The sequence below is a fragment of the Dermacentor silvarum genome, chromosome 5 (genome assembly GCF_013339745.2).
Source record: "Dermacentor silvarum isolate Dsil-2018 chromosome 5, BIME_Dsil_1.4, whole genome shotgun sequence".
Lineage (NCBI taxonomy): Eukaryota > Metazoa > Arthropoda > Arachnida > Ixodida > Ixodidae > Dermacentor > Dermacentor silvarum.
The window spans coordinates 100,048,388-100,071,980 of record NC_051158.1 but is presented as its reverse complement, the minus strand read 5'-3'; the positions used below and the strand labels follow the sequence as shown (position 1 = coordinate 100,071,980).

General features: G+C 44.9%; 1 protein-coding gene across 1 annotated transcript; it reads left to right on the top strand.

The window, feature by feature from the left end:
* Nucleotides 1–202: 202 nt before the first annotated feature.
* Nucleotides 203–23,593, top strand: LOC119453646 (galactokinase). The gene is made up of 8 exons (XM_037715707.2): nucleotides 203–994; nucleotides 2,805–2,985; nucleotides 8,517–8,649; nucleotides 12,221–12,349; nucleotides 16,139–16,317; nucleotides 18,238–18,388; nucleotides 20,100–20,259; nucleotides 21,494–23,593. Exons 1-8 carry the CDS (start codon nucleotides 821–823, stop codon nucleotides 21,590–21,592), a joined length of 1,206 nt encoding a protein of 401 aa, XP_037571635.1. The 5' UTR covers nucleotides 203–820; the 3' UTR covers nucleotides 21,593–23,593.

Below are 23,593 nucleotides of genomic sequence, written 5' to 3'. Positions count from 1 at the left end.
AATTTCTCTTTAACGATTATTTAACATAGTTATAAACGTTACCTAATCGCGCTATGCACACGCAATCGCAATGTCAATGCAAAGTGACGATTTTGAACATATTCCAGAACGAATTATTTCAAGGCAAGAAACTGTGTAGAGCCAGAGCAGGAAGTTTCTGACAAAAACCTACAAAGAAGCCGCGATGTCACCTGGTCCGTCGTACCAGTTTTATGGGTGTTTCCAAGTATTGTTGTTAGCGCGCAAATCAAATATCGGTCTTGTCTATTCTATTAGTAGCGTGGCGCAAAGCTATACGTGAACGCGCAGCGAACGGCCGAACGATCCGTAGTGCAGCTGTCGCTTTTTACCACAGGTTTTCAGCAACAGACTACGCGCCGTTTCACTTAAACCAATCCCTTCTTTAAAGGAGGCATTGCTTGAACGCAAGTTAAGCGTGGCGTGTAAGGACCCTTTCATTACGCAGTAAAAACAGTGCGGCTTTTGTGTTATGAGTATGAGGCAGCCAAGGAGGTTGAGCGCGCCCCACTTGCGTTCGAAAAGCCCGGTACTGCTTCCGCTACACAGCTGGAATGGAACGATGGAATGCCGGAGGCTTGCGCGCAAGAAGAAAAGAAAACCTTGGTCCCCTTTCTACTCGCGCGCCTGTCGGCAGCTGTTCGTGAGGGGGCGAGCCTGATTGCCGCGCTGCATGTTGAGTGGATGGGCGCCTCTTCTCAAGTGCTTGATCGCGAGTGAGCGGAGATACGCACGCAATACCATCACGTTGTACCAGCGGGCGCGTGCCTGAAGCCGGGCGAAAGCTGTCCCAATCGGCGCGATGGCGGCAGAAGCGGCATCCGCCTACCCGAGCGTTCTCCAGCTCGCGGTGCATGCGCTGCGCAAATTTCGCACGGAGTTTGGGTCGGACCCCGTGTACTACGGAAGCGCGCCAGGCCGCGTCAACCTGATCGGCGAGCACGTGGACTACTGCGACGGCCTGGTGCTGCCATGCGTGAGTGCATGCCCGCGCGCTAGCGGTTTAATAATTGCTATATATATATATATATATATATATATATATATATATATATATATATATATATATATTTCCATCTTCTCTGTCTACCAATCACTCTCTCTCTCTGGTATAGCAATAAACATAGAACGCGGTAAATTTTTGACAGGTTTTTCGATCATGCTTTCGCACTTTACGTACCGTAGTTATATGTCTAACATTGCACTTAACTATAAAGCTTTGTATGTGCCCTTTTCCAGAAACATACATATATGCAGCTGAGCTAAGTGCAAGTAACAGCATATAAAGTGATCAAAAGTGCATGCTTTGCTCAAAAGCGTGATTCTGTATGCCATTAAACAGTACATGTAGAGCTGCTGCATCCATTAAGATACCCTTTGTTATGGCTCATTTCATATATTCCCTTCATAGTAAAGGTCTCCTGCATATACGCATCAACACCATGGAACACAGTACTGCCACTGCAGAGAATGTCCCCCAAGTTGCTGCAGTAAACCTCTGCGTTCAACAGTACAGCAGCGTTTCCAGCAAATATATAGCTGTTAATTATGCAGTCCATGCTGAAACTCTTCATGCAGCCATATGTCCCGCTTGCTAGCTGAAATGACCATCATCATGGAAATTATAACGAAGCTCCTTTGTGAACAGCTCTTAATGCCACATTCTTCACCAAAAGCTAGTCCAATCATGTTTCAATTGCAACAACAATTAAATGATGATCATGTCACCATGATGAAAATTAAATATAAGGTCTCTTCGATTTGCCCACACAGCCTGAACTAGTTGAGCACGCCTCGCTCTTTGTTTCACCAGTTTGACGCAGCGGCATCTGTGCACCACCATTAATTTCGCATGATGCAGGATATGTGCAAAGTTCACAGCATGAATTCCTGCTCTTGTGGGAGAGGTAGTACAGGGCTCAAGCAGGACAAATTGATTGGAGCATTACAATAAAAGAAAACATCAAATGTGATATATATATATATATATATATTCACCTTATAAAATTTATGCTGCAGCCAACTGCGTTATGACACGCACAGAAGCGTGCACACTAAAAGCAGCAATCGCTTTTAGGGCACCCTATTTGGCTTACTGCTTACACCGCAGTGCGCAATCCTAAACCAGTAGCAACATGATACACCAATAAAATTTTTGAGCTGGTTTTCAATCTGTCTCAACCAGAATGAAAGGGTCTGAAGGGGTCTCAGTTGAAAGCCAACTGGTATGCTACTTATTTAAACTGGTTGCATACAGTAAGAGAGGAAAAGAGATTTTATTGATAAGAAAGCCATGCAGTAGAAAGCTGTTGGTCTTCATCTCTGTATTGACATGAACTGGTCCCAATTTAGAAAGGTATGTTGAGGCCTGTGGTCAGTTGTCTGCTGCTGCAGTCATCCTTGTACAAACAGGCCTCTGTACTTGCTGGTCCCTACACCTACTGGTCCCAGCACCTCTACTAGTCCCATTACTTACCAGTACCAGTACCCACTGGGAATTGGTTGATAAACCACTTGGAGGGAAGCAAAAGAGTTGCAGTGGAGCATTGGCGTGCGAAACCCGCCGGCAGTACCTTGTCACAGTTCAAGCGGGAACATACTTTTTATCTAGTGCTTGGGATTGTCTTGTTTGCCCAGAATGTTTCAATAACATTTTGTAATCACCAGTGCCTGTGCAGCATAACTGTCCTTTACTGTCTATGATGTAGCTGCTGGAAGTTGCGCCCATGTCCTTAAATATTTAAAAAAGCCTTATCACGGTGTCTACTTTGTGTTATTACTCGCAGGCCATGCCGATGTACACTGTGGTCGTTGGCTCCGCTGTCGTGGGAAGCAGCATGTGCAATGTTCACAGTTTAAGCTATCCTGAGCCGGCAAGCTTTGAGCTGCCGTCAGAAGAGAATCCTCTGAAACCAGGTGGACCATCGTGGAGTAATTATGTCCGAGGCGTTGTCGCTCACTTCCCAGGTGAGTTGGTGATTGTTACAAAGAAAAAGGAAACCGTGCAAGTACAACTGCATGAATTATTAACTGTCCTGGCTTCTAGCCTAGGTGCTGGACACTCTTTGATCGTGCAGAGCTTCTAATTCAGATCTGAGGAAATCCAGTGTGACAGAAATTGAACTGGTAACTTGGTGGCATTTAAGGATAAATGCAGAAGACAATGACCGCAAAAGGTAGTGGTGGTAGTGTTAGCATTTTGCTAACTCTATTATCTCTTGTCTTGTTCACAGTTAGCAAGAAAATGTAAAGGCATAAAACAAAAAAATGCCGGATTCCACGCGCATGTGGAATTCGATATTAGGTGAAGCTTTCTTTGATGTCTACCAAAATGAGTTCACTTCTCCATCTGCACTTCTATGTGGCTAAACATTCCGGTCTCGTATTGTTCGCATAACTTCTCTCTCCACCCTTGGATGCTTTCGTTGCCGACTGCCTCACTTCTCCATAGCTGAATTCTTCCATTTCCTGCTGCCTACTTCATCACTTCTCGCCTCTTATTCTGCTTCTCTATTCAGGCACCTACTCAGTGGTGCATGCCCATTCCTGGGGAGTGGGCCAAGAATTTTTCCATACCCAGTGTAACATGCCCAGGCGCACATAACCGCTCGCCCAAGTTGTATAATCAGCCAGGCAGTAGGGTAGCAGCCAGCTTCGATAAAGTGTGGGTTAGAGGCAAATAATGCCGTGCTTTCAGAAAGTTTGATGTGTCCAATGAGATCCAGACAACTCGCACACATGTATGGCAGATTTCATCAATTTGGCTAAAATCGTCCTTGGTTTGAATGCAGATCAACTTGAGAGAAAAAGTGTGGGATTAGAATGTTTCCCTCATTTTTGACAACTCACATCTATGACTTTTTGATGTTCATGAACTTTCTTTTTTTCTACAGCAGTATGCTCACATACAAAGCAAGGACCATACATACGAGGTGTGTTCAAAAAGAAAGTGAACTTTTGAAATAGTGCGCCAACCGGCAGAGGGAGCGCGCTGCGGCTACTGAGCGCATGTAGCGGCAGGTTTAGACAACAAACTGCCATTTGCCGCGTTTCGCTCTGACCAGTTAGTTGGCGAGCTACAGCTGCTGAAGTGAGCACATGAACAAGCTGTTCTTCGGATTGGTGCCAAAATGACAATGAAGGAATTGGAAGAACAGCGTGTGTGTGTGAAGTTCTGCTACAAAGCTTGGGAAAACTGTTATAATGTTCTTAAGAAAGTTTTTATCGTCATTGGCAGCGGCAAGCAGTTCCTGGCTGATTTCAACAGGTGTCTGCTTCTGTTCGTTAGTCAACAAATGCGGCACGAATTTTGCACTCACACGACGCATCCCAAGTTTGTCACTCAAAATTTCATGACATGATCCTATGGTGATACCCACTTCAGTCAGCGACTTCTCGAACAGTCAAACGACGATTTCCATGAATTACAGTTCGAACTCTCTTGACGTGGTCATCATCTGTGGATGTGCAAGGTCGTCCAGGCTTGGGATCGTCACCGACCAACATTCTTCCGTTTTCAAAACGCTTGAACCAATCATAGCACTGTGTGCGACTCATACAGTCCTCCCCGTATGCTTGGCTAAGCAACTGAAATGTCTCTTGTGAAAGTTTTCCTAAGTTTGTAGCAGAACTTCACACACACACACACACACACGCTGTTCTTCCAATTCCTTCATTGTCACTTTGGCACCAATCGGAAGAACAGCTTGTTCATGTGCTCACTTCAGAGGCTGTAGCTTGCCAACTAACTGGTCAGAGTGAAACGCGGCAAATGGCAGTTTGTTGTCTAAACCTGCCGCTACATGCGCTCAGTAGCCGCAGCGCGCTCCCTCTACCGGTTGGCGCGCTATTTCAAAAGTTCACTTTCTTTTTGAACACACCTCGTACACATACTACATAGCTGTGTACTTGAGCGTACTACTGTGGAAAAGACGTGGGTTCTCCGCAATATTAAGTGTGTCCAAATATTTGAATCTTTTGAACAATGAATTGAATATTATTCAAATCAATATCTGTAACAAATGAGCAGTATTTAATTTTAATATACCTGTATGCTACAAATATGATGCAACTGACTAGTACTTACATTGGGGTATGGCCTCCTGGCAACGGTACAAAGTGCCAAAATATAACTTGCACAAGCTTAATACTCTCAGGTGAATGTACGTAGAACATGGCACAACAATCACAAAAGAAAGTTTCAATGCCGATTGTGCTGCGAAATAACTTTTCTACTTTGCTGCCTAGATGTGTAGCTAGAAATTGAGTGGCATGTTGTGCGTATGTGTTTGTATTTTGAACAGCACAATGGATAACACAGACAAAAGAAATGGATGCATACAGCACTGTTCTCTGTTGCACTGTTCAGAGTTCAGAAACACATTAACACACACTCAATTTTCGGCTGCACATATAGGCAGCGAAATATAAAAGTTAATTCAAGCTAAATTTCTGAAGTTATCAAGGTACATGTACTACATTTGGCAAATGCAGAGCATATTCTAGACTGCACTCTGTTGCATGGCTGCATGTTGTGAGTAAACTTGAAAGTTCTCGTTTTTGCTTTTCATGGTACTACATCATATGTGCATGGACTTTATTGAGAGTGCCTGTCTATGTATATGCACAAATGTTTTTTTTTTTTTTTTTAGAATATGGACAGAAATATGTGACCAATTGAAATGTGATGCAGCAACGTGTTAAGATAAAGTGATAGCTGGAAAGGTGTCTATTGCATATCCACTGGTGGCATTGAAAGAGGGGGCAATTATCCACTAGTCTTCACAATGACTGCCTCTGCAGACACATGGTCAGTAACCGCCATGATGGACATTGGACTCCTTCTCCTAGCCGTTTTACTTTCCCGCCACCCCAACACCTTATGCCTCTTGGGATGTCCACTAAATGTGTGAGTCAGGCGAAGCTGTGTGCTACATAACCACAGCCTGGTGCAGCCAACTAGACATTTCACTAGTGGCCTAACTAAAAGCAAAAATTCTTTGTTCCTTGTTTTAGTGTTCTTGTGTGGCCGATGCTCTTAACAAGGCCCTCATTCTTTTTTCTCCTTGTAGCATGTTGCATAGCAAAGGTTTTGAATCTAGCTCTTAGCAGTCCAGATGACATAATATGATTAAAAGAGCCTGTTGTAGAAGAACTGAACTGTAATAAGACACACTTGGGCCAGTTGGTCAAAATGCGTTATAGAACCGCAGTGCGAACCACACACACAGCATAGAGAATTACCACAAGGCACGACGCTGAGCTCAAAACGGATCTTTAACATAACATTAGACGTTGTATCAGGCTTTGCTCACTTCTGTCTTTAACCACATTCTGCATCTGCCTACTGCATGACCTGGCACTGTTATGAATACCAGTGTAAAACTTTCAATCTGTGTGGCTCAATACTGCAACAACAACTGCACTTTGTCAACCTGCCGCAATTATGTGCGAGGGTGTAAAACTGGTCACATATTTCTCCCTCTTTATTTGCAGCAAGTGGCTCTTAAAGGCTCTTTATTAGTATGGTTTTTGGTTTCCTCATATGCGTGCATTCGTGCATGTGTATTACTGGCATGTATCTGTTCCACACAGAGTCCAAGCTTGCAGGTCAGTTACTTGGTCTAAGTATCAACAGTGCTCCGAAAGATGGCACTTCTCTTGTTCATTATGGCCACGTTGCTAGAGCTGACAACTGTTGACTGTGCTTGCAGCAGTTATTGCCACCAAGTTGTTCAATCATCTGTCGCGCACAAGTTTACCTGCTTAAGTCCTTACTGAAGATTCATCAGTAATCTGCCTGCGGTCACTGCGGTGTGACACAAGCTATGCTGTACTTAACATGCCATTACAGAGTTTTATTTTGTCCGTAAACAAATTAACCTTTACGGAATACAGTGTAGACCGCTTATAATGTAAGTCGCCGGAGTCGCGAATATCCGCACTATAACCAAAGCAACAATTTTCAAGGCCCGCACATATGCAAAACATGTGCACCGAGCTGCCACGCGTATGCGACAGTCAAGGAATGCGGCTAGAACGTTTGCATTCAATGTACAGTCGAATCTCGTTAATTCGAAATAATTCACGCGGCGACGCCTCCGACTGGCATTGCTCCGGCACCGCTATAGAGTAAAAGCTTAGAGAGACCCCTCAATGTCGCGTCGCGCACGAACAAAACAAAAAAGAAGAAAGAAAAAAAAATGCGGCGGAAATTTCACCCTCTCTCAAATAGCAAGGTCGCCGATTCTGCGTTGCGCCGGAAGTTGCATGTACGTTATAGTGGCTATGTACGTGCCGACGTCTCAGCCACGCTACCGTAGCCACGTGTAGAAAATGGCAGTGAACCCTTCTTTCTCCTTTATGCTTCCTCTACTTTCTAGTCACATGTTGGCCTTGCACGCTGCGGCTACGGCGCAGAGGGAAGCATCGGAGCTGTCCCAGGCCGGCCAACGAAACTGCCTACGCCGGCAGACGCCCGCTTCCCAATAACGGCAGAAAACGAAACTTCGGGGAGCTGGCGCCGGGCCGGCTGGAACGGCGGCAGGCGCGCACGGTGACAGTCGAAAGTGAGGGAGTTACGAGAGAGAGCGAGGGGAGCCACTGAAGCGGCGGAGTTGCTGAGGCGAAATCCGCTTCCCTGCCGCCCTCCTCCCTCACATTCCACGGTCACCGCGTGCGCCCTTCGCCGTGCCGTGCCGGCGCCGCCCGCTCCCCGAAGTTTCGTTTACTGCCGTTATCGTGAAGCGAGCGTTGGCCGGCGTTGGCAGTTTCTTGGCCCTCGCTCGCTATGCGCGCCGTGATATTTCACGACTCGCACTCAAGGTTCTGGTTTCAGCCTCACTGGCTGTTCGTTCGCACCACGTGCCCTTCTCCTCCACTTCGTCTCTCTTTCTTCCTCAAACACTCCTTGGGGCGCCCGTTTGAGGGGAGCGTTTACCGTCTCTGCTGACTTCCGTACTCCCAGGCAGCCGCACTGTAACCAGTATTTTGGTTCCCGCAACTGCACTATAAGCGATACGTGTATACATGGAGTGCTATGGGAAAATTAAGGGGAATCTGAAAAGACCGCACTATATCCGGTCCTGCACTATAAGCGGTTACGTTATAAGTGGTCTATACTGTACGAGGCTACTGGAGACATGAGTGGCATTAGCAATGCTGGTAGCGCAATCTTGTGGAGCAGAGTGTAACCAGAGAGGACATAGAGCTATTATTGCAATGACCAACTATGTTCCACTTATCGTCTGGCACAAAGTGTCAGCAGCGACACAATCATTAACCTGCAGCCTTTTCTTTATTCTTATTGACAAATATGTAGCCATGTGACACGAAATCTTTTCTAACATGTTGTGGTCGGACAAGGCATGACAAGATGTTGTCACTAGGATTGCTATACTGCTGCCACATCTCTGGCAGTTATGCAGTATTCAAAAAAAAAAGAGGCAGCACACATACGGACAAGCTAAAGCTCTCTACTGCGTCCAACCCTTGTCCAGGACGCCTACGGAGCGGCTTCAACGCAGTCGTGATCAGCTCAGTGCCTGCAGGAGCTGGCCTGTCCAGCTCAGCCGCACTGGAGATGGCCATGTTCAGCTTCCTCAGGGCACTGCTTCAGCCAGAGGAACTCAGGTGAGGTAGTCATCCTGCCTCCCATTTGCAGAGTGGATGTGAGCTCCGAACTGTAGTGTACTGTTCGTGCTGGCCGCAGCAGTCAAGTTTCAGTTAACCCATCACGCCATGCATCATGAACTGGGGCATGCTGGGGCAGACAGACGTAGACTGGCAGTGATCAGCGAATATTGCCAGCAGGCGTGATCATTAACGTACATACATCTTTAATTCCTCCATTGAAGCTCATTCTCTGTTCTTTTTTTTTTTTTTGACATACATTTCTGTATGGTGTATGGTGTACACTGTAAACTGTATGGTGTACACAGTGTAGCAACATACAATCACCGCTGGCCATCTTATGGGCAAGGGCGACAGACAACTCTTGGTCTTCCTTCAGCTGTGCTAATGGATGTTTAGTGCATAGTAGAAGATTTTGATGCTGATGCAGAAGCATGGAATGAGCTCATAAATGTTCCAGCGGTTTAGTGTACATCTCATGTGTCTGTGTTTATCTTGTTTTGCTTTAGCGCAACTCAGTTTGAGTATGAAGGGAAAAACCAGTTCAGGAAGCTTTGTGTAATTTGGTGTAAATTCAGTGAACTTCTGTTAAGCTCATATATTGATAATACAAATTAACTTTCAAGGTCCCTTCAGATGACATGAATTAAACTTTGGGTGTCCACAAGTACACTGGTGATTTGCCGGCTATAGCCTCGAGCATTTTGTCAAGCTACTGACATGTCTAAGCTTCCATGTGTGTTGTTTTTCTGTGTCGTTTAATTAGAACTTGTGGCAGTTCCTAATAAATTCTAATGCTGGTCACAATTGAGAATCTATTCCTGAAAAAAATGGCTGACTACATTTTTTTTAGTTAAAAGGTGAAATTACTTTGGAAAACAGGGATGAAGGGACGTGGCACAAACTCTGGAAAATTTTGAGGAACCTCTAAAGGAAATTGTTTTAGTGTTGATACACAAAGAAAGGGCAGGACATACGGAGTAGTGCTTCGTGTGTCCTGTGACGTACCCGCTGTGGTGGCGTAGTGGCCTCGGCATTGCACTGTTAAGCCAGAGGGCGCGAGATCAAATCCTGGCTGTGGCAGCCGCATTTCGATGGGGGCGAAATAAAAGGACTCCCGCGTAATGTGCACCCAGTGCACGATACACAGGAGTTAAGGAACCTCAGGTGGTCAGAATTAAACTGGAGTCCCCCACTACAGTGTGCCTCATAATCATATGGTGGTTTTGGCATGTAAAACCCCACAATTTAATACAAATTTTCTGGTGTCCTGTGCCTCTTCTTGTGTCTGTGTCTTTCAGCGCTAAAGCAATTTCACTATATGACTAACCAATTGACTCACACAAATCGCCACTCTGACTCTAAAGAAAAATATTAAGCCCAATGGGATTGGTAGATTACACTTACAGAACTGCAAGTGGGCGTTATTCAGAGCTACGGTGCATTTTGAGAAACTTTAGTGTCATTCTAGGTAACCTTTACAGCGAAACTGTTAAGGGCGCACCTTTCGATGGTCGCGTCCGGCAATAGAAAAAAAACCCTCATTGGCCGTATGCTGTATGTGTGAGTAAAAGAGGGCGAGGGACGCGCGCTTTCACGTGGAGCGAACGCATGGTGGAGAGCAAACACGACTTCCCAGTGGAAGGGGAGCGGTGGGCGAGGAGGGCATCGAGGCACCCTCCGGCCTCTACCGACGACTCTCTCTGGGCTCTCACCTGCCTCTCCCCTAACAGAGTCGACAACGGCGTTTAGCCGTTCCGTCACATAGCCAATGTTTTGACAGCGGTTGTGTGCTGTCACACAAACAACGCGCACAACTGTTGTCGACAGCAGCGGCGTTTTGACCATGTTCGCACCGAACGCGCACTGTGTTGGTGATGTGTTTGTGAAGAACGTGCCAACCTTTGCTGTACACCCTATGGTGGTATACCGTAGCGAGCATAAGGCCATGGTCCCTGTGGTCACTAAATAAATGAAAACCACCGGATCATATATATTTCTCATTCTTTATTAGTTCAAATAACCAATTACACCATCACATCTTAATAGTCGTAATTGGAAATACATAATTCCCACCATAGTACAGCTTCGCTGGTCTTCCATCTCCACCCCAGTGGAAGGGCTGAAAGTTCTTTTGTAACACCCTTTGCCTTAGCAAAAAAAACCTGTAATGATTTTTACAGAAAATGGCTACCTTTGCCATAGTTGGTACCAATCCTGTTCACTTTTTGTTCTTGCCTCGAAGCCACTCATGAGTTGCACCTTTGTGACTGCAGTTGCCTCGCGCTCTTTGATGAAGGCATAGAAAAAGAAGTGGTCTCCAATGCACGCTGTGAAGGTAGTTGGACAGCGAAGCTTTAAACAACAACTAGAATGATTACCTATTGTGATGTAGCTTGAAATTATTCACATAGCGACATTCACGTGCACTTAACTTAATTATTAGCCTAAGACGTTTCAACGGCCTGCGACTTGGCTTGCCCCGCTACTTTGTGCACCTACAAAGAATGGTCAAGAGAGAAGAGAAATGCACTTAACCACACTTTCGCCTCGCCTCGTATGCACACTGCTCTTCAGGAGTCCTCATTACACGTGGTCTTTCCATAGCACTGTCACAACACAAATCAATTGCTAGGTGGGTTCTTCTTTTACATACGAAAGTGCAGTTACGTCACTCCCTGCTTCTTATGCTACAGTAGCCGCTTCCCTGCAACTGCAGCTAATGCAACCGTGATCTTTACGGGGAAATGCTTGCGGTGAACACTATGCGCGAGGGCAAGCTTTCTGGTTCTTTTTTTTCTTTCCTCCGCACGGCCAGCGGTGCGGTTGCGAGCGCCATCTGCTGGTGCTGCAAGGAACCCAGCGGCGCATGCTGCGTGCGCGTCCCGAGTTTTTGTTTACAGACACAACAAACCAATTTGGAGGTAGAGCTATACAGCTTCGCTGTAAAAATTGCAGTACAGCTTTTATCATGCAGCATAATGGTGCACGAGGCAATCATAAGCCAGCTGCAAGCTGAAAGGAGTGAAGTTTGTGTGTTCGCATCTGTTCGCATGTCATGTGCTTTTGAAACTTGAAAGGATTCAGTTGTGACCTTGTTGGTATGACATCTTTTCTAGCGCTTTTAGAAACTTGAGACAAGACAGACAGAAGTCAACAAACAGAAGCTTGAGGTTGCTCGCCTGTTTTAGTATTGCTCTGTTGTGCACAGGCATAAATACGAAATGCCAGGTTAATAATCAAATCCGCAACAATAAATAAGTTTAGCCAAGAGTGCGTTAGCACTCCTTCGCTATCCTTATCGAGGAATGAGCTGTCATTCTTCGCTGGCTCGTTTGTGCATGCTTCGTATTTATCTTCAGTATACGAACCCGTAATCTGGCTTCTAATAAAACCATTGTTCAAAGCAACGCTTGTGTGTGTCTCGACTTCTTCCCGTCTTGTTTCAAGTTGTGCAGATATCTGCCATTTTCTTGTCTCTTCTGTAATCTTTTGTCATGTGTCTATGTGGTCAATGCACGGAACTGTGTCCCCAGCAAACGGTGTCCTTATGTTAGTGTCTGTGGTCCAGCGATGCACACCAGGCTCCACTGTGCTGCCAGAAGGCAGAGCACGAGTTTGCCGGTGTGCCGTGCGGCATCATGGACCAGATGGCTGCCTACTGGAGCAAGCCGGGCCATGCCTTGCTTCTCGACTGTCGGCAAGTACTTATACTATATATCTCAGAGGTACTGCAAGGGATTGTGTGTGGCCTGTACAGGGCATACGCAGGTTTTTATGCAGGAAATCCTGAGCTGCAAATGAGCATGTTTGCGCCATCACGTCAGTAGACCTCGCCTCAATATATACTGTTTTCTGAACACTTCTGCCTGAGGCAGTGGTCATTCATTGCCCCTCTAGTTATGACTACCAACGTTAAATGGTTATGATAACCAGTGAATGTTGTTTCTGCTTCGACCCTTCCCCCTTTTACCATTTAGGCTGCACATGCACACTTCGCTGCCACAGAGAAGGTTCACTGTGGCATTAAATCATCAGTTTGTAAGTAAACGCCTATGTCTCTTCTTTTGCGTCCCATGTTCTAGCACTACGTTTTCACCATGTGTTCCCCCTCGAACACAAGTTGATGGTAGATGGAATTTTATAGCGCAAGAGCTGCAAGGCCATAGGGTGCCAAAGCAGTTGTAATCTGCTCACCCGAGGTCGAGAGATGTGTGCAGGATGATTTGGCTGTAAAGGGGCCTAAAGGGCCATAAATAAAAGTTGTCCGTATTAATGAGAATGACTCTGCACCATGAAGCAGATGGGAGGGTGAGTGTAAAATTACGCATATATTTGTATTGCCACACAAGGGTATGTTGCTTAAAGGGACAATGAAGCAGAATATTAAGCAGAGCTAGATCAATAGAGTATTCGCAACTGCAATTTTCTGTCATTTCATCACCCTACAAAAGCCCTGTTCTCGCTACAAGTGACAGATTTGTTAGTACAGAAGCTTAATCTTTTAATCTGGCTCGACTTAATTTTTTCTGTAACCCCCGTATTCATAATTGCACCTTAACATGAAGCCCAAGCTTGACTTAATCTAGATGACGTCTAATGTGAACATGCCGAAGGAAACGTGAGTGTCTTGGGCATGTTCATGCCAGGTGCAATCAAGCTCAAGTTAAGCGTGGGCTTCAAGTTAAGGCGCATTTATGAATACCTTTAATTGTCATTAGGCAAGAGACGTCACATCTCACAATGCGTTGCATCTCACTGCACCCCTGAAAACAGAGAGGCAGACTTCAGATTAAGAGTGGTACATGATCTACTGTAAGAATCTAACTTCTGTCACAACAAGTTCATCAACATCAGCAGCACAATGTCCATTCCATTGCTGGACAGAAGCCTGTAGTAGAGATCTGAAATTTCCTGTCTTGCATGAATCACACCCAAACCTACGTCTGCAATTTTTGTAATCTCGTCACTCCATATAATCCTTTGCCATCCTCGAGTGCAATTTCCTTCCACTGGCACCCACTCTAAGAGAGCATCAGTTATCTATTCTATATTATGCGTGACATGTTCGGCCCTGCACCTCTTCTTTTTTCTTAGTAATGATTAGATTGGATCGGATTAGATTAGACCAATTAGATTAGATCACATCGTGTCTAATCCTTTCCGTTTTTATTTTAAGTGTGAATGTTACTCTCGCCAATTTACCTGTGAGCTTCATTGAACACAATTAGGGTAGTTAATGGCCCTGAATAGAGAAAAACAGCTTGCATACCTAATAAGTGCAAACAACACAGACACACGCATTTTATCTTAAACAGTTAACAGCACTGTTCAGGTGTGAGTGGCAGGATGTACAATCCTTGTAAAACAACTAGTATATTCACTTTGAGCCATATTACTGCTTGCTGTGTTTGAACGTTGTCATAGCAACGCCACTGCTGCTGGAAACTCTGGCAGTTGAAGACACTTGTCACATATACAGGGCATTTCACCGACAGGTATTTCCAATTATTAAAATTAAGTAATTCGGAATAAAAGGATATTTTTTGCTGGTCAAAATTCATAACAGTGACTAATAGATTAATGGATATGATTAGTAGATGATAAATTAGTGTGAGAAATTGCCAAAAAGAATCTGATTTTAGGTCACTGCTTGAGCGCAGCCAGTCAGTACTCAAGCCACATTCACTAAGCAGCAATCCTGAGACTAGCACCAGTCACGAGATAACCGTGCCCAAGCTTGTGACAAAACACAATTGGGATAGAACTGTAATTTGCCTAACTATTTCGTGAACATTTGGGCGACGAATACGCTAATCTCGAAAGTGATGGTAGTCTCTCAAGATTCAAGGGCAGTACTTGCAAACGAATGCTAGTGCACATTGCCGCTTGCGTGCTCAGCATTGTAGAATTTATCACTTTTTCAGCCAATACATTGTATCGCCTGCGAGCCAAGACTTAAGGAGAAAGTAGACTCCTGACTGGGCCTTCTTCTCTCAGGGTGAAACAGCAGCAGTGACTCTCAAGGCACTATAGTAGCAATCCCGTATACATATCTGTTATATGTATATAAATACATAAATACACAAATAAATGACACCAAGTACATGTATATGGACTGTTTGTAGTAATAAACAGTGTGCCAAGGAATACATAACCCTTTTCAAAAATTAGGCTAGTGTAAAAAAAAAGCAAAAACACGAAGGAACAACAACAGTAGAACAGGAGAAACAGGTAATATAAGCATAGAACTAGGAGAACTTCTCTACATATAGCATATAGCTGAGAAAGAACACAGCATGCATCATTTAAATACTACATTTAAGCGCATCATTTCGACCAATATACAAAGGGAAGAGTTTTGCAGCCGCTGCTGGCTGAACACATAGGCCTTGTTGCGTCACCTGTCAGCACACTCATTCAGCAAACAGCTTGCAACTAGCGTACAGCTTTGGTAGCAAAGACGTTGTTTGGCGGGACAGCATGCCCCCACCATGGACTTGAGGAAGGCATGAACCAGCAGTGCTGTCTGAATAAGGATGCTCTCGAAGGATGCGTCGCACGGCTACAGCTCAATCGCCGTCAAGCTTGCATGAAACTAGGGGAGCCCAAAGTGCCAACATGCGATGGGCATAGGTCGGCATACTCACCTAGAGTGTGCCGACTCATACTTGCTTTATGCTCATTTTACAGGCGTGAGATACAGTGGTAGTGAGTCACGAAGGGCGTGAGTGGACGTGAGTATGAATGAGAGTGAGCGCCAGTAAGCCTTTCAGTGTCACTGATGTACCGGTTCATTTCTGCGTGTCTGTCCCGGCATGTCACTGGCATATTCGTGCGTTCTCCACTCTCGCCCCTCGGATAACAAGGGTGCATTTCTCATTAACCGTGTCTCTTTCTTACCCTTCTGCTTAACCAAAAATAAACCATTGTGTTCATTTTATATATCCTAGAAAGAAAAGAAAAAAAAACATGACACTGAAAGGGTTAATGTGAGTACTAAGGAAAGTATGTGACTGAGTTTGAGTAGATGTGAGTATCAACATGAGTGAATGTTTCGCGAGTGTGAGTTGACATGAGTGTGAATGGAAGAGACTATGAAGGCAATTAGCGTTGGCGAGCAAAAATAGTGGTGTGCATACGAGTGCATCATACGAGCATTAGTGCATAACCTACAAAATGTGAGCGTGAGTGAGTATCCACTTATTCTGTCGATCTATGGGTGATGGGTGCCTAGGAAAAGAAGAAAAACATAATCAAAAAGGCATCAGAGAATCAGATCCAGTGATGAAGCTAGCAAGTTTGTGGGTACAAGGTGAGCCTGGCTGATGCAAGGAGGGGGTAATCGGCAACCCTTGGAATGATCTTTGTCATGCAAAACACTTAAAATACGCAGAACACAATGATAATATCTACAGAAAACTAGAAGTCTCGCATTCGCGGTGCTTTTTGGGGTCTGAGGTTTGTGCTCCTTGCGATGTTCCTGCAGGTCCCTTGCCTTGGAGCACGTGCCTGTCAACCTGACCTCCGTGGTGATTCTGGTGACCGACTCGCAAGTGAAACACGCTCTCACAGGTGGTGAATACGCCCAACGCCGTGAGAACTGCCAGGCTGCCAGTGCCATCCTTGGCAAGAGCCTGAGAGATGCTTCGCTTGAAGATCTCGAAGGTATGCTGGGGTTTGTCAAGTGTTGATAGAATGTGCCACTTGCCCATGACTACTACTATGTCATACAGTTAAACCTGCTTATAACGAATTCCTGGATATGACGGAGTTTTTCTATTCCCGGCCGTTACTCCATAGTAGCAAATGTATTTGAGACCTCTACGTAACGAAGTGGCAGTGGGAGACGCCCTCGAAATAATGAATATTCCCCGCCGACAACCTAGAGATTTCGCCCCAAATTTTGTCATTTTTGCGCGAGCAGCAACCAGAAGCACCTTCTCCACCGTGACGGAATGCGAAGAGGCGGCGTCAAGCTTGGCGCGCTCGAATTCACGGCGACTGCAAGGCGAGAGCGAACTCACGTGTGCGTGCGTACATGCGTGCGAGCGTGCGCGAGGCGGGCCTGCATCCCTCTACCCGGCTATCTTGCCGCTGCGGGCGTGACCTTTCCCCCTCCTTTCATTCAAACCTGATCCCGCCACTTGCTGCAGCTGGCCTAGCCCGCCAATCCGGCACTCTCCTTTTCCAGTTGACGTTGCTGAAAAAAAGAACTTTTTTTTTTTTCACGACGCGCTGGCAGTGCCACTCTTTGGTTAGAATCAAGTACAAGCCTAAATTTCCGCTACCATATCGCCATCGGCATTTCAATATGGCCGCCTCCTACACACTTCGAGCCTAGCTCCCGTAGCTTCAACCATGTGCTGTAGTACGTGTGCTTAGGCATTAGTCTACCAATTTAGATAAACAGCGAATGTTTACAAGTTTATACGGCCAATAAAACTACTATCCTTACTTCGTATAGCTGTCTGCTAATTTGCTGTCGCAATCGATGCTTCGCCTTTCGGGCGAAACTGGGAATTTTTTGTTCATCGCAACTTTAGTGTATTGGGAGTAAATCTTGAGCGATAGTTGTATTTCTGCATGAAAGCATGAGGTGCGTGGTACTGTAAAGGATTTTTTTTATCTCTTTTGGTACATGGAAAACAGATGCGCGGTACAATCGAGGGCGCATTAGAATCGAGTAAATATGGTAAGCGTTTCTTTTTCGAATTTTCGTGCCTAACCTGCATATAACGAAATCCTGTTTATAACGAAGTTTCTCGGGAATTTATCAATTTCCTTATATCCAGGTTTAACTGTATAAAAGAAATTGAGGCGGTACAAAAAAAGGCTGCACGCTTTATATACTGCAGATTCGGCAGGTACTCCTCCCCGTCCTCTGCCCCTCCTTCACTGAACTTAGCTCCGCTCTCTGTTATTCGTGAAAACGATTCACCGAAATTAATGTACAATATCATTAACTCTTCTTGTCGACTATCAAATTGTGAATACTTGTTCATTGCTAAACAGTCTTCAACTCGCAGTTTTCATGAACCTGACCTGAAAACACTTTTTGCTCGCACTAACACATTTAAACAGTTTTTTTTTTTTTTCATGCACCATTGAACTATGGAATTCTTTACCTGGCAATATCTGTTCCCTCCCATTGAAGCAATTTGTCGCCGCAATCATTGGAAACACAGTGTAGTACCGTTTTCTCTATTTTTCATATAATTTTTAATTTGTTGTTACAAACTTGTTTGCACTGTACTTTAGACTTGACCAATGCCAAATGTTCAAAATTGCACAACAAGCCTGTTATTTGAAAATTATGCTGCCATTGCTACTTAACGTAGTACTGAAGACTGGTATAGATGTACTCGAATGCAACAGTGCTTTTTTAATCGATACATCATGCCAGCCAGCCCTAGTGGTAGCTTATTTTTTAATCCATAGCCATGTGGCATAAGAATTGTCTTAATTGCAGACGCTAAAATAAAAGATGAAATCAGTCATGTTGTTAACTACTTTGTTAACTAAATGGACAGTGCATTTTCACCTAGTTTTCACTCAAGAGACCATGTTCGCCACTCATGTCTGCAGGCTGTCGGGAACGAATGACATTGGAACAGTACCGACGAGCCCGACACGTCATATCTGAAATCCAGCGCACGGCCCAAGCAGCTGAACTGCTCCGAAAGGGTGACTTCCGGAGCCTGGGCGAACTCATGAATGCCAGCCACGCATCTCTTAGGTGCAGTTGCTTTTAATGGCAGTAGCCATTCTCGTCATCATCAGCTTAATTCATGCGCACTGCCACATGAAGGCGTCTACCAGCAATCTCCAATTGCACCAGTTGATTTCATACTATGCCTGCAAACTTACTAATTTCGTCGCACTGCCAAATTTTCTGCCGTCCTCGAATGCGCTTTCCTTCGTTAGGCCGCCTGTTATCTGCCCTGTGCATTTATACATGGCCTGGCCGACTCTATTTCTTCCTCGTATTGTCGACTAGAATTTTGGATAGCCCAGTTTGCTCTCTAATCTACACCGCTCTCTTCCGGTCTCTTAACGTTATAGCCTACCATTTCTCGATCTATTGCTCGTTTCGTGGTATACTTGGCTTTTTCTCAAGCTTTAACCTCCAAGTTTCTGCCCCGTAGGTTAGTATCAATAGGGTCCAGTTATTTTAGGCTGTTCTTTTTTTTTTTGCCATTCTCACTGAGTGGCTGCTCAGCTGAGGTGTGCTCTAGTCACATGGGGCCCTTTCAGTTGTGATCGAGCCTGATCGGGATAGAATTTCGTCAGTACGATTGGCTCCCTTTACAGATTGTGTAATATAGCCAATCGCAATGAAGAAATTCAAGCCCGACCAGGCTTGATTGTGATCAGAAGTGCCCATGTGACATCGTATTACGCTGTCTGTGGCCTCGGAAAAGAATTTCTGGGGAAAAAAAATTGTTGTTTCTACTGGTTTGGCCAGTTGATATGCACAATCTAGTCCAGCAAAATACCTTGTTTTCAGGTGGGGCTTAAACTTCTTGCTTTTCATTTGCTAGTTGGGCTTTATAATCATTTCGTGACAGCATTTATGTTGAAATGGTGCAATGGTGAGTGCGGGTCACGCTGTTCGACAACATTTACGAACGAGGCAATGCGACAAGCCTCTTTGGACAGTGCTTCGTGAAGTCTGTAGTTGCAAGCGCTGGCACGCTCGTACGAGGGTACATCGGTCACCAGAATAGAGAATGACACTCTTTCAAGGCCAACTGGAACAAAATTTTGGACCGTACAAAGCACCTAGTTTCAGGCAATGTACAAATAGAACAACCTCTGTGCAAAACTTTGCGTTTGAAATAAGAGTGAATTCATCTCGAAATGATTGCAAAAGTAAGACATTTTTGATGGCAGAACTGGAAAAATGCTGATATTACCACTCTCCGAAAATGACGTAGTGCCCAAGACATTGAAAGGCAGAGCTTCTCTTCAGCATGACCTCCGAGGTTAGGTGGTACCCTCAGCGTGCTGAAAATCTATGAGCAAATCGTCTGGCAGTTGTGTCATATCCACTGACCACCAGGTGCATGCATCATCTGCTTAGGGGCTGCTTAAAGGCTGTTAATAAGAAAAATTTAGCAGTTACGAGCCCTGTAACTTTTCTGAGATTGCTTCGATAGCACAAACTACTCGTTTATAACCAGATTATCCAAAGTTAAATTTCGTTGCAGTTGGCCTTTAATTCACAGATGTTGGCCCCCGGTGCATGTGCGCAGTCAAACCAATCCTAGCTTTTTTCCTAAATCAGCCAGGATAGATTGCTCTGTCATCTTGCATGTCTTTGATGAGCTGATTTGTGTCATACTGAATCGGCTGAAAAGAAGTTGTGTACGTAGATTTTCTATTTCAACGTACCATCGTTCAGACTTGCTTGACAACCAAATAGCAGTGTTTCCAAACATGTGCAGGGATGATTTTGAGGTTTCCTGCCCCGAGCTGGACGAACTGACTCGGCTGAGCCTAGAGTCTGGAGCATACGGATCTCGGCTCACAGGTGCGGGATTCGGTGGGTGCACTGTAACGTTGGTGGAGGAGCAGCACTTGACAGCTGTGATGGACAATATCAAGGTATGCCGAGGGTTTTTGCTAGAGTTGGTCACGAACCACAACATGGTTAAAAGAGTACCGATTGCAATTTTGTACTGAACGTACTGATTTGCATATGCGTCTGCACAACACGTACTGCTGAAAACCGAGAATTGGAGCTTGGCACAACATGGCAAGATATAGCAACAGTGAAGGCAAAGGAAGAGAAAAGGGTACTTGCCCATATGTTTTCTCTGTGAGCTACTCACAGATTTTTTAAAAAAGGTGGGTCCCCAGTTTGGTGTTGACATTTTTTCTTAAGCCAGGAACAAAGTGGGTGGCATCTGTATACCAGTTCTTAAAGTGCCCCTGTGCCACTTTTGTCTACAACGTGCCTCTCACGTGCGGTCATGTGTACTCGAGACAGGTGAAGCGCTGTTTGTATGTGGGCTTTAGGGCAATCCCAAACAAGCCGAAAGGCCTACTGTGTTCCTCGCACTTGACAATGCATTGCTGTGAATGTGGGTGAACTAAAGAGTTTATGCAACCAGATTTGTTACACAACCTATAGCAACTGACGTGCGAAATGAGTGAAGCATATCATATGCAGAAAGACAGCCCGCTTCAGCCCTCAACTACTCTGCAAGAGAGGTGTTATCATTTTTAGACCATGCAATTAGGAGATATTTACTTGGCACGCTGGTTTAGCGTAGTAATCTTTATTTAGTGCCTTTTTGTGTGTGTGTGATAACTAATAAAACTGCATTCGCTTGTCATGTTCTACATCACCCATTACGCAGTTTCAATGCATTAAACCCCACGATTAATTTTTTCTCCTCTTTCAATGTTTTTGACGGTAACCATTTGCACTGGTCAAAATTTCTGAAGTGGTATCGTTGCTTTCTACGCACAGTGCACGTGAAATATAACTGAAATTGTTTCCTGCACCAAAAGTATTTTTGGGGATTTCAGGCACTGAAATTTGCATTTGTGGATGCAAGTATAATTTGCTCAAGAATTCAGGACTCCAAATTTGTTTGGCTGCTGCATATTTAATGATACTAAAGATACAAGGAATGCACCAAAAACCGCGTTTTTCAATGGACAGAAATTTAGGTGGCAGGCCATGAATGACCACATCTTCTCGTTGCATCACTTGGTCTTTGTTGCTTTCCCATCGCATGTGTGCGCTTGAATTGAGCGCTTAGGTTAATACAGTGCAGCCAGTGGACAGCGTCGTGTACGAGATGACAGTGCTTGCACGTTTGTTTTTCAGAATAACTACAAGGGACAAGCTCGCTTCTACATCTGCAAGCCGTCGGGAGGTGCGTCCTATGGCCGCATGAGCAGTCTCAACAGTGTGGCGAAGCATTGAAGTATACAAGCACGAGTTACGTGTGTGTCGTTTTTAAAATGGAATTGTTTAAAATGGAACTTAAAGGGACACTAAAGACAGAAAAATTATTTCAGGCATATTTTCCTTTCTTTTACCATGAGAGGAGGCTTGATTAGCCAGAAAATATGCAAAAACGAAAGGCAAGTGGCGACACTGCCTTGAAGTTTCCGCAATAACTCACCGTGATGTCATGAGCTGTCACGGTGTCTGCTTGGTGGCTAATTATTTTTTTTATCACTAAAGAGGGACTACATTGTAAATCGGTATTGAAGTTCTGTTTTTTTATTTGATGCTTCAACGTTGTCACTTCGTGAACCAGACATTGATGCTTGGCCTTTTAAGTAATTGTTTCGAGCAATGGGCTTCCCAATCACGGTTGTGCTGCAGACCAGATTTACTCGACAGCATTCCAAGAAACTTGTTCGTGCCACTGCATGCTGTCATCTGATCTAAACTGCATCATCATCATTACTATCAGCGTATTTTTATGTCCACTGCAGGACGAAGGCCACTCTCATTGATCTCCAATTGTGCATGTCTTGCACTATATGACCCTGTCTTAAGCCTACAAATTTACCAATTTCATCCTAGTTATCTGCCATCGTCGAATGCGCTTCCCTTCCCTTGGCAGCCATTCTGTAACTCTTAAAGGAGCACTGCTTATCTGTAGTGCCTTACATGACCTGCACAACTTCAGTTCTTCCTCCTGATCTCAACCAGGATGTCGGCTACTCCAGTTTGCTCTATCATCCACACCATTGTGTTCCTGTCCCTCAACAGTACCCCTGTCATTTTTCATTTTCAAACTGCACAATGTGCCCTCACAGTTTCGACTCCCTAGTCTTTTAAGCACTCTGGTACGGGGTGTCTGACAATTCACAAGACTTCACATGTGAAGATTACAGTCCACTGGGTGCAGGCACATGGTCAGGACTAATACAGTGACCTTGCGGACCGCAGTGCTCACTCTTTCTCGACACCTGTAACTCTTCTTCCCTATGACCCCCAGTCAGTTCTCATTGCCCGAAAACCTATCCTTTGGTGAGACACGCATGCCCTATATAAGTTTGTTATGACATTTTAAAGTGACGCTAAATATTTAAGTAAAAAAAAAATATGTTCAGCATGGACGAGAGTATCCAAGAACATTTCTATAATGGTATCAAAAAAAAGCATCACTACAAAGGAAAGAGCGAAACGAGCGAGGGCCGTGTTTCAATCATCAAAAGCGTGTAACTCCGCTATTACGGCACCATTCTGAAAAATTATCGCGGCTACGTGTTCGTTATAGACTCGTGCACAACTGCAACACAACAACTAAATTTCGATTAACGCCAAAGCCGGATTATCTGCGGCACAGGGCCCTTAACGCTATTGCATTAGTAAGGAGCAATCCAGGGAACAGGCCACGATTTTACGTCAGATGCAAACTGACTCTTTCCCCTGCCCTCACAGATTGGTGTATATATTACGTACGGCCAGGTGGAACCAATTTGCCTGAATTGCGGCCGGAACCAACTGGCCACCCAAAATCATATCTTATGGGGATGGTCTGGCAAAATCCCCACCCCCGAAAAAAAAAAAAGAACTGCTGCTGCCAAGCTTCCTCGGAGGAAGTCTGGGGTGCCCTCTTATGGACAGCAGACAATACGATACAAGAAGATCTCACAACCTGGGACACGGTGTCCTGTCGTGTCACCGCGTCTGCAGGTCAACGTTACTGCAGGTCGCCTCAACCGAAGCCACCTAGAGGCCTAGGCTTCTCAGACCTTTTTGTGTGAAATTTTTAATAAAGTTTTTTCCTCCTCCTAGTGCATGCCAGAAGTACAGTGCACTGTACCAAAAGCGCGCGAGCTGCGCAATGAATCTGCCAGCAGCTTGTAGCCAGCCAGCCTCCGAAAACGGGCAGTGTGCATGCAGGAAGGAAAAAGTGAGCATCGCGCAATGCGACTGAAGCCAAGCATGTTGGCCCAACACGTG